The sequence below is a fragment of the Saccopteryx bilineata genome, chromosome 2, assembly GCF_036850765.1.
Source record: "Saccopteryx bilineata isolate mSacBil1 chromosome 2, mSacBil1_pri_phased_curated, whole genome shotgun sequence".
Taxonomy (NCBI): Eukaryota; Metazoa; Chordata; class Mammalia; order Chiroptera; family Emballonuridae; genus Saccopteryx; species Saccopteryx bilineata.
This window is the reverse complement of record NC_089491.1, coordinates 277,039,637-277,055,089: the sequence shown is the minus strand read 5'-3', so window position 1 is coordinate 277,055,089 and position 15,453 is coordinate 277,039,637. Positions and strand designations below refer to the sequence as shown.

Genomic DNA, 15,453 nt, shown 5'->3' with positions numbered 1-15,453 from the left:
TTCATTTCTGACCCCCTCCCTTTCTTAGTAGTATATTTTCATGCTTGTGCAAATAGTTGTGCATGTACTTGCCTGTTCATATTGTTTGCATTCATATTATTTGCAAATAAATTATTGTGTGTTTTAGTGTAATTGTGCTGTAAAATTTAAACCCCACAAAATGGAAATAAAAAACGAAAGAGCTTAGTCTTCAAAAGTGAAAACAATAGTCAAAAGAAAGTAGTGATCACACCGGAAGAAAACCAAGGACTAGTGCTCAAGTTAAAAGAAACAGTGAAAAAGAAATGTGTTGATAATTTGGAAGGTGCAACAGAAACTTGCACCTTCCAAAAAAAAAAAAAAAAGAAAAAGAAAGAAAGAAAGAAAGAAAGAAGCCTGACCTATGGTGGTGCAGTGGATAAAGCATCGACCTGGAAATGCTGAGGTCGCTGGTTCAAAACCCTAGGCTTGCCTGGTCAAGGCACATATGGGAGTTGATGCTTCCAGCTCCTCCCCTCTACTCTCTCTGTCTCTCCCTCTCCTCTCTAAAATGAATAAATAAATAAATAATTTAAAAAAAAAAAAGAAAGAAAGAAAAAGAAAAGGAAACTTTGTTGGGCAGTATGACAAATATTTAAAACCTGGTTTCAGGCCCTGGCTGTTTGGCTCAGTGATAGAGAGTCGGCCTGGTGTGCAGGAGTCCTGGATTCGATTCCCAGCCAGGGCACACAGGAGAAGTGCCCATCTGCTTCTCCACCCCTCCCCCTCTCCTTCCTCTCTGTTTCTCTCTCCCCTCCCGCAGCCAAGGCTCCATTGGGGCAAAGTTGGCCCGGGCGCTGGGGATGGCTATGTGGCCTCTGCCTCAGGCGCTAGAATGGCTCTGGATGCAATAGAGCAATGGCCCAGATGGGCAGAGCATCGCCCCCTGGTGGGCATGCCAGGTGGATCCCGGTCAGGTGCATGCGGGAGTCTGACTGCCTCCCCGTTTCCAACTTCAGAAAAATACAAAAAAAAAAACCCAAAAAAACAAAAAACCTGGTTTCACTGTAGTACCTGGTAGTGAATTATTACTATGGCTCTTCTGTGTGTGGTATGTTCTTAAATTCTGTCAGGTGATAGGTAAAACCTTCCAAACTTAGTCATCATTTACATTCAAAACACAGCAATCATATTGAGAAGCCACTGGATTATTCTGAAAGATCACACAACCAAATGAAAAGTCAGAAAATTCAAATGAAGAAAACAATGACTAGTAACAAATTGCTGCTTCAAGTGTCTTACTTAGCTGCCCTTAAAATATTGAAGATGAAATTTGTTCACTATTTTTTAAAAAGACTTTATTTATTTATTACAGAGTCAGAGAGAGGGATAGATAGGGACAGACAGACAGGAATGGAGAGAAGTGAGAAGCATCAATCAGTTTTTTGTTACCACATCTTAGTTGTTCATTGATTGCTTTCTCATATGTGCCTTGACCGGAGGCTTTCAGCAGACCGAGTAACCCCTTGCTCAAGCCAGCGACCTTGGGTCCAAGCTGGTGAGCTTTTGTTCAAACCAGATGAGCCTGCACTCAAGCTGGCGTCCTTGGGGTCTCGAACCTGGATCTTTCACATCCCAGTCCGACGCTCTATCCACTGCACCACTGCCTGGTCAAGCAAACTGTTCACTATTTGTGAAGAATTAGTAGAGCCTTGAGTGTTAGATGTCACTTGGGAAATTTTAGGTCCTTAAGCCGCACAAAATCTTGAGTCACTACCATTTTTGGACAATAGAATTCAGAGAAGAACTGTTGATATGGCCAACAATATTGAAGAATAAATTATAGAAGAGATAAAGAAATCAAAATGTTTTGCCATTTAACTTGATGAATCACCGGACATGGGCAACCATGCTATTCTACTTTGCTTCTTGGGGTGCACTGACGATAAAGACTTTAGAGAAGAACTACTCAGTTGTTTTCATCTACCTGATTGGACCACTAGGTCAGAGATACTTAATGAGTACCTTTTTTTTTTTTTTTGACAGAGACAGAAAGAGTCAGAGAAAGGGACAAATAAGAAGGGAGAGAGATGAGAAGTATCAATTCTTGGTTGCGGCATCTTAGTTGTTCATTGATTGCTTTCTCATATGTGCCTTGATGGGGGGGCTACAGCAGAACGAGTGATCCCTTGCTCAAGACAGCGAACTTGGGCTCAAGCCAGTGACCTTTAGGCTCAAACCAGTGACCACGGGGTCATGTCTCTGATCCCACTCTAAAGCCAGCAACCCTGCACTTAAGCCAGCCACCCCGTGCTCAAGCTGGTGAGCTAACACTCAAGCCGGTGACCTTGGGGTTTCGAACCTGGATCCTCTGCGTCCCAGTCCAACGCTCTATCCACTGTGCCACTGCCTGATCAGGCTCCTAATGAGTACTTGAAAGTGAAGGGTTTGAACTGGGGAGAGTGCATTGGAGTGTGTATGAATGATGCTCCAAGCATGATTGGATATTACTCAGGGGTGCTTGCAAAAACAATAGATGTTGCACATCCAGAAATGTTGACCAAGAACTGTATGATTTACTGGCAGCATTTAGTTGCAAATAAACTTTCCCCTGAATTGATCACAGGGATGAATGACACAGTGAAGATTGTTGATTAGCCCTGGCCGGTTGGCTCAGCGGTAGAGCGTCGGCCTAGCGTGTGGAGGACCCGGGTTCGATTCCCGGCCAGGGCACACAGGAGAAGCGCCCGTTTGCTTCTCCACCCCTCTGCCGTGCTTTCCTCTCTGTCTCTCTCTTCCCCTCCCGCAGCCAAGGCTCCATTGGAGCAAAGATGGCCCGGGCACTGGGGATGGCTCTGTGGCCTCTGCCTAAGGCGCTAGAGTGGCTCTGGTCGCAACATGGCGACGCCCAGGATAGGCAGAGCATCGCCCCCTGGTGGGCAGAGAGTCGCCCCTGGTGGGCGTGCCGGGTGGATCCCAGTTGGGCGCTTGCGGGAGTCTGTCTGACAGTCTCTCCCTGTTTCCAGCTTCAGAAAAATGGGGAAAAAAAAAAAAGGATTGTTGATTATATTCATAATTGAGGTTTGAGCTCCCAGCTCTTCACTATGTGGAAGCACAGATTTACAACACCAACATCTCCTTCTCTATAGGAAGCGAGCTGGCTCTCAAGAGGAAGGGCTCTTTAACACCTTATCCAGCTGAGAGAAGTGAAACATTTTTCTGCAAGAGTGAAACTCTATAGTAGTAAAGCTTTTGTTAGATGAAGAATGAATGTTAAGCTTGCATATATGGTAGATATATTTAGTTTCTTCAATAAACTAAATATTTCTCTTCAGGGGTTTAGCACAAACATTTTTACATGAAGAAATAAAATGGCCCGACCAGGAGGTGGCACAGTGAATAGAGCGTCAGACTGAGATGCTGAGGACCCAGGTTTGAGACCCCAATGTCGCCAGCTTGAGCGTGGGCTCATCTGGTTTGAGCAAAGCTCATCAGCTTGGACCCAAGGTCGCTGGCTTGAGCAAGGGGTTACTTGGTCTGCTTAAGGCCCGCGGTCAAGGCACATATGAGAAAGCAATCAATGAACAACTAAGGTGTCCCAATGAAAAACTAATGATTGATGCTTCTCATCTCTCTCCATTCCTGTCTGTCTGTCCCTGTCTATCCCTCTCTCTGACTCTCTCTCTGTCTCTGTAAAAAAAAATAAAAAGCCTCAGGCGCTAGAGTGGCTCTGGTCGCAACATGGCGACGCCCAGGATGGGCAGAGCATCGCCCCCTGGCGGGCAGAGCATCGCCCCATGGTGGGCGTGCCGGGTGGATCCCGGTCGGGCGCATGCGGGAGTCTGACTGTCTCTCCCTGTTTCCAGCTTCAGAAAAATGAAAAAAAAATAAAAAAATAAAAAATAAATAAAAAATAAAAAAATTAAAAAAAATAAAATGGATGCATTCAAAGATTGTTCTTTTTTTTTTTTTTTTAAATTTTTTTTTTTTTTAATTTTTTTTTATTTGTTCATTTTAGAGAGGAGAGGGAGAGACAGAGTGAGAGAGAGAGAAGACAGAGAGAGAGAAGGGGGGAGGAGCTGGAAGCATCAACTCCCATATGTGCCTTGACCAGGCAAGCCCAGGGTTTTGAACCGGCAACCTCAGCATTTCCAGGTCGATGCTTTATCCACTGCGCCACCACAGGTCAGGCTCAAAGATTGTTCTTGGAGAAAGTTGCATACAGGAAGAAGATGTAGAAATGTTTCCACTTTTCTGAGATTTTTTTTGTTTTGTATTTTTCCTTAACTGGAAACGGGGAGACAGTCAGACTCCCGCATGCGCCCTACCGGTATCCACCCGGCACACCCACCAGGGGGCGATGCTCTGCCCATCCGGGGCATTGCTCTGTCACGACCAGAGCCACTCTAGTGCCTGGGGCAGAGGCCAAGGAGCCATCCCCAGCACCCGGGCCATCTTTTGCTCCAATGGAGCCTAGGCTGTGGGAGGGGAAGAAAGAGACAGAGAGGAAGGGGGGGGAGGGGTGGAGAAGCAGATGGGCGCCTCTCCTGTGTGCCCTGGCCGGAAATCGAACCCGGGACTTCCGCACGCCAGGCCGATGCTCTACCACTGAGCCAACCGGCCAGGGCCTTCTGAGATTTTTTGATTGCTGCAGACATCAATCAAAATTTTATATTTAATAAAATGAGCCATTTTTTTAGAAAGAGAGAGAAGGATAGACAGGGACATACAGTCAGGAAGGGACAGAGATGAGAAGCATCAATTTTTCATTGTGGCACCTTAGTTGTTCATTGATTGCTTTCTCATTTGTGCCTTCACCAAAGGGGTGGGGTGGGTTGGGGGGCTCCAGGAGAGCGAGTGACCCCTTGTTCAAACCAGCGACCTTGGGCTCAAGCCAGCGACCTTAGGCTTCAAGCCAGCTACCTCTGGGCTCAAGCCAGCAACCATGGAGTCATGTCTATGATCTCACGCTGAAGCCAGTGACCCCGTGCTCAAGCTGGTGATCCTGCACTCAAGCCGACAACCTTGGGGTTTCAAACCTGGGTCCTCTGCATCCCAGTTCAATGCTCTATCCACTGCACCACTGCCTGGTCAGGCATGAACCAACAGTTTAAGAGTGTTAGCTCAGCATGACCAGGCGGTGGTGCAGTGGATAGAGCATCAGACTGGGATGCAGAGGACCCAGGTTCAAGACCCCGAGCTCGCTAGCTTGAGCGCGGGCTCATCTAGTTTGAGCAAAAGCTCACCAGCTTGGATCCAAGCTGGTATCTGTCTGTCTGTCCCTGTCTATCCCTCTCTCTGACTCTCTCTGTCTCTTAAAAAAAAAAAAAAAGAGTATTAGCTCAAAGCTTTTACTATTATTACCCTGAAAATGAGGTAAAGGTAACCTCTGGGTCAATAACCCATTCATAGAAGATATCAACTACTGTTCCTTAAATCATTGTGAGAAAGAAAAACTCATAGATTTATCTTCTGATGTCACTCTGGTGTCCAAACATGAAATACAATTGTCACAGTGTTGAATATCACTGGAAGAAGAATATCCATCTCTTAGTTACAAAGCTATTTAATTTTATTTATTTATTTATTTTTTTTACAGAGACAGAGAGAGAGTCAGAGAGAGGGATAAATAGGGACAGGCAGGAACGCTGAGAGATGAGAAGCATCAATCATTAGTTTTTTCATTGCGACACCTTGTTCATTGATTGCTTTCTCATATATGCCTTGCCTGTGGGCCTTCAGCAGACCGAGTAACCCCTTGCTCGAGCCAGTGACCATGGGTCCAAGCTGGTGAGCTTTGCTCAAACCAGATGAGCCCGCGCTCAAGCTAGTGACCTCGGGGTTTTGAACTTGAGTCCTCTGCATCCCAGTCTGACGCTCTATCCACTGCGCCACCGCCTGGTCAGGCTATTTAATTTTTTTTTCTTTTTTTTTCTTCTGAAGCTGGAAACGGGGAGAGACAGTCAGACAGACTCCCGCATGCGCCCAACTGGGATCCACCCGGCACGCCCACCAGGGGCGATGCTCTGCCCACCAGGGGGCGATGCTCTGCCCCTCCGGGGCGTCGCTCTGTTGCGACCAGAGCCACTCTAGTGCCTGGGGCAGAGGCCAAGGAGCCATCCCCAGCACCTGGGCCATCTTTGCTCCAATGGAGCCTCGGCTGCGGGAGGGGAAGAGAGAGACAGAGAGGAAGGAGGGGGGGAGGGGTGGAGAAGCAAATGGGCGCTTCTCCTGTGTGCCCTGGCCGGGAATCGAACCCGGGACTTCTGCACGCCAGGCTGACGCTCTACCACTGAGCCAACCGGCCAGGGCCCAGGCTATTTAATTTTTAATTGTCTTTTTTTTTTTTTTTTTGACAGATCTCTGTTTTATTTATTTATTTAATAAATTTTTTCTTTATTTTTTATTTATTCATTTTAGAGAGGAGAGGGAGAGACAGAGAGAGAGAGGGAGACAGAAAGAAAGAAAGAGGGAGGAGCTGGAAGCATCAACTCCCATATGTGCCTTGATCAGGCAAGCCCAGGGTTTCGAGCCGGCGACCTCAGCATTTCCAGGTCGACACTTTATCCACTGCGCCACCACAGGTCAGGCTTAATTGTCTTTTTTATTACCTATTTGTGTCAAATGATGTAATGAAACCTATCACAAATAAAAACCAAATGGATGTTGATAAAATGCTTCCCCTCTCAGAAACAAAACTGCAGCCTCAGTTACCAAGTATTGTTGCAAAGAAGCACTGGCAGTCTGACCGTGGTGGTGCCGTGGGTAAAGCAACCAACCTGGGATGCTGAGGTCTGAGGTCGCCGATTTGAAACCCTGAGCTTGTCTGGTCAAGGCACATATATATGAGAGCAACTATGAGTTGATGCTTCCTGCTCCTTCCCTCCTTTCTCTCTCTCTCCTGTTTCTAAAATCAAGAAATATATATATATGTTTTGTTTTGTTTTTTACAGAGAGAGCGTCAGAGAAAGGGTTAGACAGGGACAGACAGACAGGAACGGAGAGAGATGAGAAGCATCAATCATCAGTTTTTCATTGGGACACCTTAGTTGTTCATTGATTATTTTCTCATATGTGCCTTGACCGCGGGCCCTCAGCAGACCAAGTAACCCCTTGCTCGAGCCAGCGATCTTGGGTCCAAGCTGGTGAGCTTTGCTCAAACCAGATGAAACTGCGCTCAAGCTGGCGACCTCGGGGTCTCGAAACCTGGGTTCTTCTGCATCCCAGTCCGACGCTCTATCCACTGCACCACCGCCCAGCCAGGCAAAAAATATATTTTTTAAAAGAAGCGCGTGCCGGGTGGATCCCGGTCGGGCACATGCGGGAGTCTGTCTGACTGTCTCTTCCCGTTTCCAGCTTCAGAAAAATACAAAAAAAAAAAAGAAGAAGCAACAGCAGATTTTGCACTAGCTTTACTTGAATCAAATATTGCTCTCTAGAAATGTAAGTCATATTCTATTAAAAATATTTTTTACTGTTTGTCTGGTTATTTTTGAGAATTTTCACTTTACAGTATTATAATTAAAAGATAATGCACAAAATACAAATAATGTTTTTTATTTCTGCCTTAGCGGTCCCTGAAATAATTCTCTTATTTTCACCAGTCCCCAAGTGTAACAAAAGTTGGAAAGAGCTGCATTAGGTGATCGTGTATCTCTGACAACAAGCGTACACTATGGAACAAGAGTGTGAGCTGTTCCCAGATCACAACTCTGGGCATCAGGAACCGCGTCTTAGGCATGAAGAGCTCTGACTTCAGGGCTCTGGTTATCATGGGGACTCAGCGAAGATGGAATAGGTGATGATGACAGTATGTGTCCTTTCTGTAGGCTTATTTATTTTTCCATTCCCTTGTGTCACTGGGTCTCTGTGTGATGTCTGGTGTGCTGGCCTGTTCCCTGGTGTACTCTGAAGACCACAGGGACACACGTGACACAATCTCTGCTTTTGGAGTGGGAACAGGCAGACCCACTTCGAGTCCTGGGGTATGAATAGAAACCAAAACCCCATGTGCTTCAACCTCAGGGTGTCACGTTCAAAGAATCATGTTCTATCAACCAAATAATAATCACAGGTTCTTCAATTACCTGCTCAGTGTCTGTGGGGTTATGGGGGGTTGGCGAAGGTGTGACTGAGACTGCGTGCATTTGTAATGCATGTGGATGTCTGAAAGTACCCCCTCCATCACTTTTGTCTCAATGTCCTCCACTTTAACAGATCTGTCTGTGTAACTCTCATCTCTTAATCTCTCCTTCAAATTCTCCTTGACCCTCCCCAACCCATCCAGCCAGACTTGTTTACTTCCTGCCTTGTTTACTATATGGGATGCCACATAACTTTCCTTCCAAAATGGCCACAGGACACTCCCTTTCCTTATTGTCATTGACTGCAGTGGCCACACTACAGTGAGCAATGACAACAGCCTATGTCACTCCATCACGTGGATCCCCGTCTTGATCCAGAGGGAGTGGGGGGAGGTTCTGGGATGTGCCTAGACTGTGAACGTTTCCTCTTCCCTTTCTAATTATTTATTCTATGGAGCAATTTTTGTGGAGACTTTCTAGTGACAAAAACCAGGCAAACACTAATGAGGAATAACCACAGTTTGCTGTGCCAACGTCTCCTGGATGTTATGAGCCAGCTTTATGGGAAAGCAGAGAGAGGAGCCGTGGGTTCAGTGTGGAGAGTTGCCCTTGCTGGGTCTGAGCATTCAGAACTTGAAGCGGTCACCGCTGGTCACTAGTGGTCACCTTGGTGCTGTAGGGAGGACGTCACATCAGATGTTCTGTTTATGTAGAACACTGCAGTTGAGAATTCACCCTCTGAAGCCAAATTGACTGGGTTTTAAAAGCTCATCCTTCTCACTGTGTAACTTGGGGTAGTTACTTTTAAATTCTTTCTAAGTGTGTTTCTTCACCTGTAAAATGGAGATAAGAATCTTGTAGGGTCGTTGTGAAGTGAAAACCTGTAGAATTTAAAACCTGCCTGTCCCGTAGTGCAGTGGTCCCCAACATTTTTTGGGCCACGGACCGGTTTAATGTCAGAAAATATTTGCATGGACTGGCCTTTAGGGTGGAACGGATAAATGTATCACGTGACTGAGACAAGCATCAAGAGTGAGTCTTAGACGGACGTAACAGAGGGAATTTGGTCATTTTTTAAAAATAAAACATCGTTCAGACTTAAATATAAATAAAACAAAAAATAATGTAAGTTATTTATTCTTTCTCTGTGACTGGTACCAAATGGCTGCGGACCAGTGCCGGCCCGCGGTCCAGGGGTTGGGGACCACTGCCATAGTAAGGAGGTGTTAGCCTTAATCAGCGGCTCGTGGGCTCCCTCAGAGCCTGGGGAGCAGGGATGCTGGTGAAGGATGTGCTCTCTCAGGGTTGCAGGTCTGGCCTTCTCATAGGTGCTGTACTCTCTTGGCTTAAGGATAGTCACATCCAGCTGCCCACATGCTCAGGGCTAACAGCCTTCCGGCCCCTCCGGCTGGTTTCTCTCTCCCAGGTTCCACCGTCTCCTGTGCACCTGTGGTGGGTCGCTCGGGAGCATCTCTGAGGGTACAGCCCCCTGGCACACAGACAAGGGCAAAGTCTGTCGAATGGAAGGCACAGCTGCGTTCACAGTCAGAACGTTGTGTGATACTCAAGTGGACAAATGAGTCTGGTGTAAAGAACCCAACTTTGAAATGTAATCATCGTTTCAACAATAGACTTAATTTTTCGACTGAGACCTTAAGTCTTATCATGGAGGCAGCTCAGCAGCAAGACAGCGGTAACTACATCCTGGAGGTCACAGATGAGGAGGGGAAGATGTTGACTCACGAGTGCAATGTTTCTGTGTTTGGTGAGTGCCCAGGACAGTGCTCGGACTCCCCTAGGCTTGTGTTTCCTGCCCTTCCTCCTCAGAATCTCTGCTTCCAGATCCTGTCGGGAGGCCCCAGATGCAGCAGAAGGTGGAGGCCCTGGATGGAGGGAAGTGCCAAGTGACTGTGTGCTGCTCGGTCCCAGGAGATGGAGGTGGCGATGTGAGCTATACCTGGTACAGAGGGAGTGAGCAGATCCGGGAGCTCTCCAAACTGGAGGAGCAGATCAATGCCACTGACTCGCACGTGTACATGTGCAACGTCAGCAACCCCGTCAGCTGGGCAAGTCAGACCCTCGTGCTCAGCCAGGCCTGTCGGGATGCCCACCGGAGTAAGTACAGCGCTTTGGGCTACAACAGGGCCCGAGGGTGTTAGAACTGTAACCAGGCTCCTGTGCAAGGGACAGTCGGGGGATGACACCCCTTGGCTGCCTCCCCAGGGCCTTGGCCTCTAAGCACACAGGTCTTGCGCAGTCAGGCCTGTTGTAGCCTGGAAGAATTTAATCCCCACCGGGAATCTCCTTCTGGAAGGTGGGTGTCTGTCCATATAGGGAAAGCTTAGTTTGGTGAGACAGCCCGGCTCTGGCTACTGGTGATTTTTTTTCTACTGAGACCTGCTGCCTCCTCTCGAGTGACACCTTCCCCAAACCACATAGTCCAAGAGGTAGTCCCCTCCATACAACATTACCCGGGTCGTGGCAGCGTCAAGACGATCACGGGCACCTGGCAACATTCTCGCTGTATTGTTGTGCTTCTCCTGAGTCACCAGAACTCCCCCGCACCCCGGTTTATTAGTAAATAAGACTTACTGCGACATCAGCCTGGGCACAGACAACCTGCAGTTCTGTCTCCAAGGAACTTATAGCCAAAGAGGGACAACAGAGCATGTAGTCACAGGCAAGGAAGAAATGAGCAATGAAGCAATGAGGAGGGACCAGAGCACTGTCTTTGGGTCATATCATCCATGTCACCACAAGCTCTGTGACCTCAGGCAGAGTCACGAAGCTCTCTGAGCCTCAATTTTTGGGGCAAAACAGGAATGATAAGAATAAACACCGAACAGGGGAGGGGGGATACATTTGGGGCAACACTAGAATCTATGTAAACGCAATAAATTAAAATCAATTAAAAAAAAGAATAAACACTGAACAGAGTGATTGTGGAGATTAAATAAGATAATGTTTGTAAAGATCCTAGTCAGCTGGCACCTGCAACACTTAACCCCCCCCCCCATGAATGGTGTCATCCGTCAGGCTGCAGGAGAGATGGAGGAACAGAGAGACACGCACACGAGGAAGAGCAGTCAAGGCCGCAAGTGCAGGAAGGAGAAACACAGGACGTGCTTGGCACACAGCACACGTGCTGCCAACGTTTTTTGAGTTAAAAACAAAACAGTGGATAGATGTTACATTTACTGTTCTTTGCATTTATTAGATCATGTGATTAACGCCCACAGTGTAGATAACATCTCTTTTTTAAAGTGAGAAAACAGAGGCTCAGAGAGGTTAAGGAAGTTGCCTGAGGGCACAGAGCTCAGCAACTTAGAACCTGAGTCACTTGGGGGAGGCCCTTCAGTTGAGCAGGGAGACAACCGTGACTGTGAGTCCACAGGGAGCGATGAGAGCAGCCAGGCAGACCAGTGGGTATTGAGACAGCCGCCGCAGACAAGTAGAAAGGGAGAGGAGGAGTCCGAGTTCTAACTCTATGCCTCTGTGTCCCTCAGAATTCGCCCTCCTACATCTTCTGATGATCATCGTGAGTCTCATAATCACACTGTTCCTTGGCGCCCTCACCTGCTTCTGTGTGTGGAGGAGGAAGAGGAAGGTGTCACGTAGGTGGAGGGTCCCTAAGAGGTGCTGCTCAACTTGCTGTCTGGTCCCCAGTGGTGGTGCTGGGGACATGTGAGCAACAGTGGCAGGGGAAGCCATGGCTGCTGGGCCTTTGCTCCAAGACGCGCCTTCTGGTGGCCCCAGACATGCCGAGTCTGGCCCCACCTGTAGCTCTACTGGCCGTGGCTGGAGTGGGGGGCAGTCAGGCTGGTCAGCGCTCCTGAGCTTCGGGTCTCCTGAGAAAGGCACTGACCTGCTTCCTCTCCAGAACCTTCCTCAGGGCCTTGGCCACCTGGGGAGGCAGTGGAACATGCCTGACAGGATGCTTTCCCTTGGGCCCTGCAGCTCCATTCTGCTTTTCTCCTCACACAGAGCCCCGGACAGAGGAGCTCCTGACAGTTTATGAAGATGTCCGCAAGGCGCCAGTCAGGAGCAATCAAGTACGGCTCCCTGAGGGCTGGGGTCTCTCTCAACCAGTCTGGAAAATGCTCCTGGGAGGGTGACCATTTGAAACAGGGACAACCCCTTTGTCCTCTCAAGGTGATCCTGGTCCCCTCCACCATCTCCCTCTCTCTCTCAGTGTCTGTCTGAGCTCTGGCCACAGATTGAAAGAGGAAAAAAAGGGCATGAAGGTGCAGAATTGCACCTGTTGGGGATGTGGCCACGTGGAGTGTAGCCTCTGCTCCCTGGGGCCCTCAGCTTCTGAGGCTGGTCCGAGGCTCAGGACAAGCGCAAACATGTTGTGTTCTGTGTCTGATCACAAATTCTCATGTCCCAGCAAGTTGAAACTCACTTCTGTGGGTCCCTTGATCGTTGCTCAGCTGGGGAGGATGGTGGCCTGGCCAGATGAAGCTGAGCAGTGTTGTCCCCGGCTCAGTGCCCTGTGTTCCCGACCACTTGGGGAAGAAGAGGCCTGAGTCTGGCTGAGGTGCTGGAGAGAGTGAGAAGGCACAATGCAGTGAGCTAGCATCTGTGTCACCAGAGCTGAGGAGGAGGATTACACCACAGAGGGGCTGCAGGGCAGGATGTGGGGACAGGCCCAGGGGGCCAGCAGTGCCTCCCTGAACTGCCTGGAGGGAAGGGAGGACAGAAAGGGCCCTGTTCTCACCACCATGCCTGGTGCTTGGCTGGAGGGTGAGGCAGGAAGTCACATGTGGTGTCTCCCTGAGGCTGCCCGGGGACAGGGATGAGCAGTCAGGGCAGCTCCTGCAGCCTGTATCTGCCCCACAATGGGATGTTGGGGTGTGAACACAGAAGGAAGTGTGTCTCTTCCATCAGCACCAGACTCTGGTCAGAGACACAGCCACAGAGCCCAAGTGCTCACTCCAAGTGGCCTCCGCTCCCTGGGGAAGAACACTGTAGATTCAGGAGATGGAGAATATAGGTCAAAGAACTATTTAGGGTAAAAAAACCTATTGGGGATTCACTCTGCTTCTGAGTCAGTGGACTGTCCCCTCGTGACCTCATCCCTCCCAGGTCTCTCCGTGATGTCCCCAAGGCTCTGTTCAAATGTCTCACCCTCTGGCTTCCCCTGCTCTCACTGGGGCCTACCTGTGACCCTCCTGGAGATACTTCACACAGATCTGGGAAGAAAAGAAAATAGCAGTGTCTGTTTCTTGCCTGATGTTGTGATCTGCAGCCTCCCAGGACAGCTGGTGTCCCTGACTCTGCCCCTGTGTGGTGATCCCACCACAGCCCAGTGTGGGGGCAGGACCGAGGGAGGGAAGCACTGCCTTCGGCCTTGGGCCCAGGGCTTCACCGCAGCTGCCCAGGAGGCTGGCTTGATTCCAAGGGTGAGCAGACCACCGGGGCTGGATGTAGACATGGGGCTTGGAAAGATCTAAAGCCTCTGAGTCCCAGTGTCCGGAGGTGAGACTCAGAGCACAGTGCCGTTATCAGTGGCAAAATTTGTCTAAAGTCAGCAAAGGCAAGTTTCCAAGTTACCAAAGTAAAGAGGTAACAGGAACCCCTTGAGCAGCATCACATGATGCTGTCCTTCCCACCAAGGCCATGCCTCAGTCTTCATAGAAGTTTTTTGGTAAGGGGTGCTGCACCCAAACCTAACGCTCACAGCTGCCTCATCTGTCTACGTCCCTCCCATCCTGGGTGACAGATGGCCGCTCCCACCCAGGCTCCCGGAGCTCCTCTTCCTTGTGCTGTCTCTCCCCATCTGACCCAAATCCACAGGACCAAGCCGTCTGCTAATATTTCGTGTCCTTCCCTATTCCTCATGCAGGAGCAGGAGCAGGGGCAGGGGCAAGGTTCCCCCGGGGAAGGGAACACCATCTACTCCATGATCCTGTCCCAGGTACCACTCTGGCTTCTCTATTCTAGTCCATCCTGTGTCTGGGGCTTCCTCATACCACCCTCCCCCCAACCCAAAGAAAACCTCACACCCTTGAATGGCAGAGTAAGACCTTGGTGCTCCCGCAGCAGAAGGTAGCCTTGTGCAGCTGTGTGAAGGTGGTTGACAAGACCAGAGTGGTCTGAGGTCTGCACAGCTGAACAGAGCTGTGGGGTCAGACGCAGGAGGTTGCCTCCCTGACTCCCAGCGTGTGGGGCCACATGGAGCTGGCAGGGAACTCAACTTCTGTTTTCTTCCTGCTGCTTCCAGTACTTGGGGTCCGTGCACTTTTTATTCTAACTGTTTTCAGGAAAGAACAGGTCTGTGTTGTTCTCTTCCAACACCCTCACTTGGGCTAGTTACCATTTTTGGAACCTCATGTGTAGAATGAGGCAAATTATAGTCACTGCTATCATAGAGGAGTAGTTTGAGGGTTGGGGAGAATACAGACACAGAGTACATGCTCAACAAAACAACTGTCTTTTAAATTTTTTTATTGATTGATTTTAGAGAGAGAGGGAGGGAGGAAGAGAGAGAAACTTTGATTTGTTGTACACATTTATGCATTTATTGGCTGATCCTTGTATGTGCCTTGATGGGGGATCGAACCTGCAAACTTGGCGCAATGAACAAGGAACTGTTTTATTTTTTTTTAATGTTTATTTGATTGATTTGAGAGAGGGGAACAGAGAGAGAGACAGACAAAAACATAGATCCTTTCCTGTATGTGCCTTGACCAGGGATCAAATGGGTAACCTGCAGGTTCTGGGATGATGTGCCAACCAACCAAGCTATCCGGCCAGGGTCTTTTCTTTTCCCTTTTTTTTTTTTAGTTATTGATTTTAGTGAGGAAAGGAGAGAGAAAGAGAAATAGAAACATCAATCTGTTCCTATATGTGCCCTGATCAGGTATCAAACCAGCAACCTCTGTGCTTTGGGAAGATGCTCTAACCAACTGAGCTCAATGGGCAACTATTTTTAATAACAGAGAGGCGTTAGGTTCGGGTGCAGGGCCCCTTACCAAAAACGCTCTTTGGAGCCTGACCAGGCGGTAGCACAGTGGATAGAGCATCAGACTGGGATGCAGAGGACCCAGGTTCGAGACCCCAAGGTTGCCAGCTTGAGCGCAGGCTCATCTGGTTTGAGCAAAAGCTCACCAGCTTGGACCCAAGACCGCTGGCTCGAGCAAGGGGTTTCTCGGTCTGCTGTAGTCCCATGGTCAAGGCACATATGAGAAAGCAATCAATGAACAACTAAGGAGTCGCAACGAAAAACTGATGATTGATGCTTCTCATCTCTCTCCGTTCTTGTCTGTCTGTCCCTATCTATCCCTCTCTCTGACTCTCTGTCCCTGTAAAAAAACAAAAAAACAAAACAACAAAAAAACGCTCTATGGAGCCATATTAAACTTCAAGGGATCTGGCACCAGGGCAGTTCCCGTTGTTATATCTGGAC

The 15,453-nt window shown here is 48.7% G+C and overlaps 1 protein-coding gene across 2 annotated transcripts in view; it reads left to right on the top strand.

Annotated features, from left to right (window-relative positions):
• CD244 (CD244 molecule) overlaps positions 1-15,453 on the top strand; it is a 31,039-nt gene that overhangs the window by 10,247 nt on the left and 5,339 nt on the right. For both annotated transcript variants that reach the window (XM_066255083.1, XM_066255082.1), the window contains exons 2-6: positions 9,469-9,807; positions 9,885-10,157; positions 11,549-11,656; positions 12,027-12,094; positions 13,891-13,962. In XM_066255083.1, the coding sequence (XP_066111180.1) occupies positions 9,469-9,807; positions 9,885-10,157; positions 11,549-11,656; positions 12,027-12,094; positions 13,891-13,962 (860 nt within the window). The remainder of the gene's footprint in view (positions 1-9,468; positions 9,808-9,884; positions 10,158-11,548; positions 11,657-12,026; positions 12,095-13,890; positions 13,963-15,453) is intronic.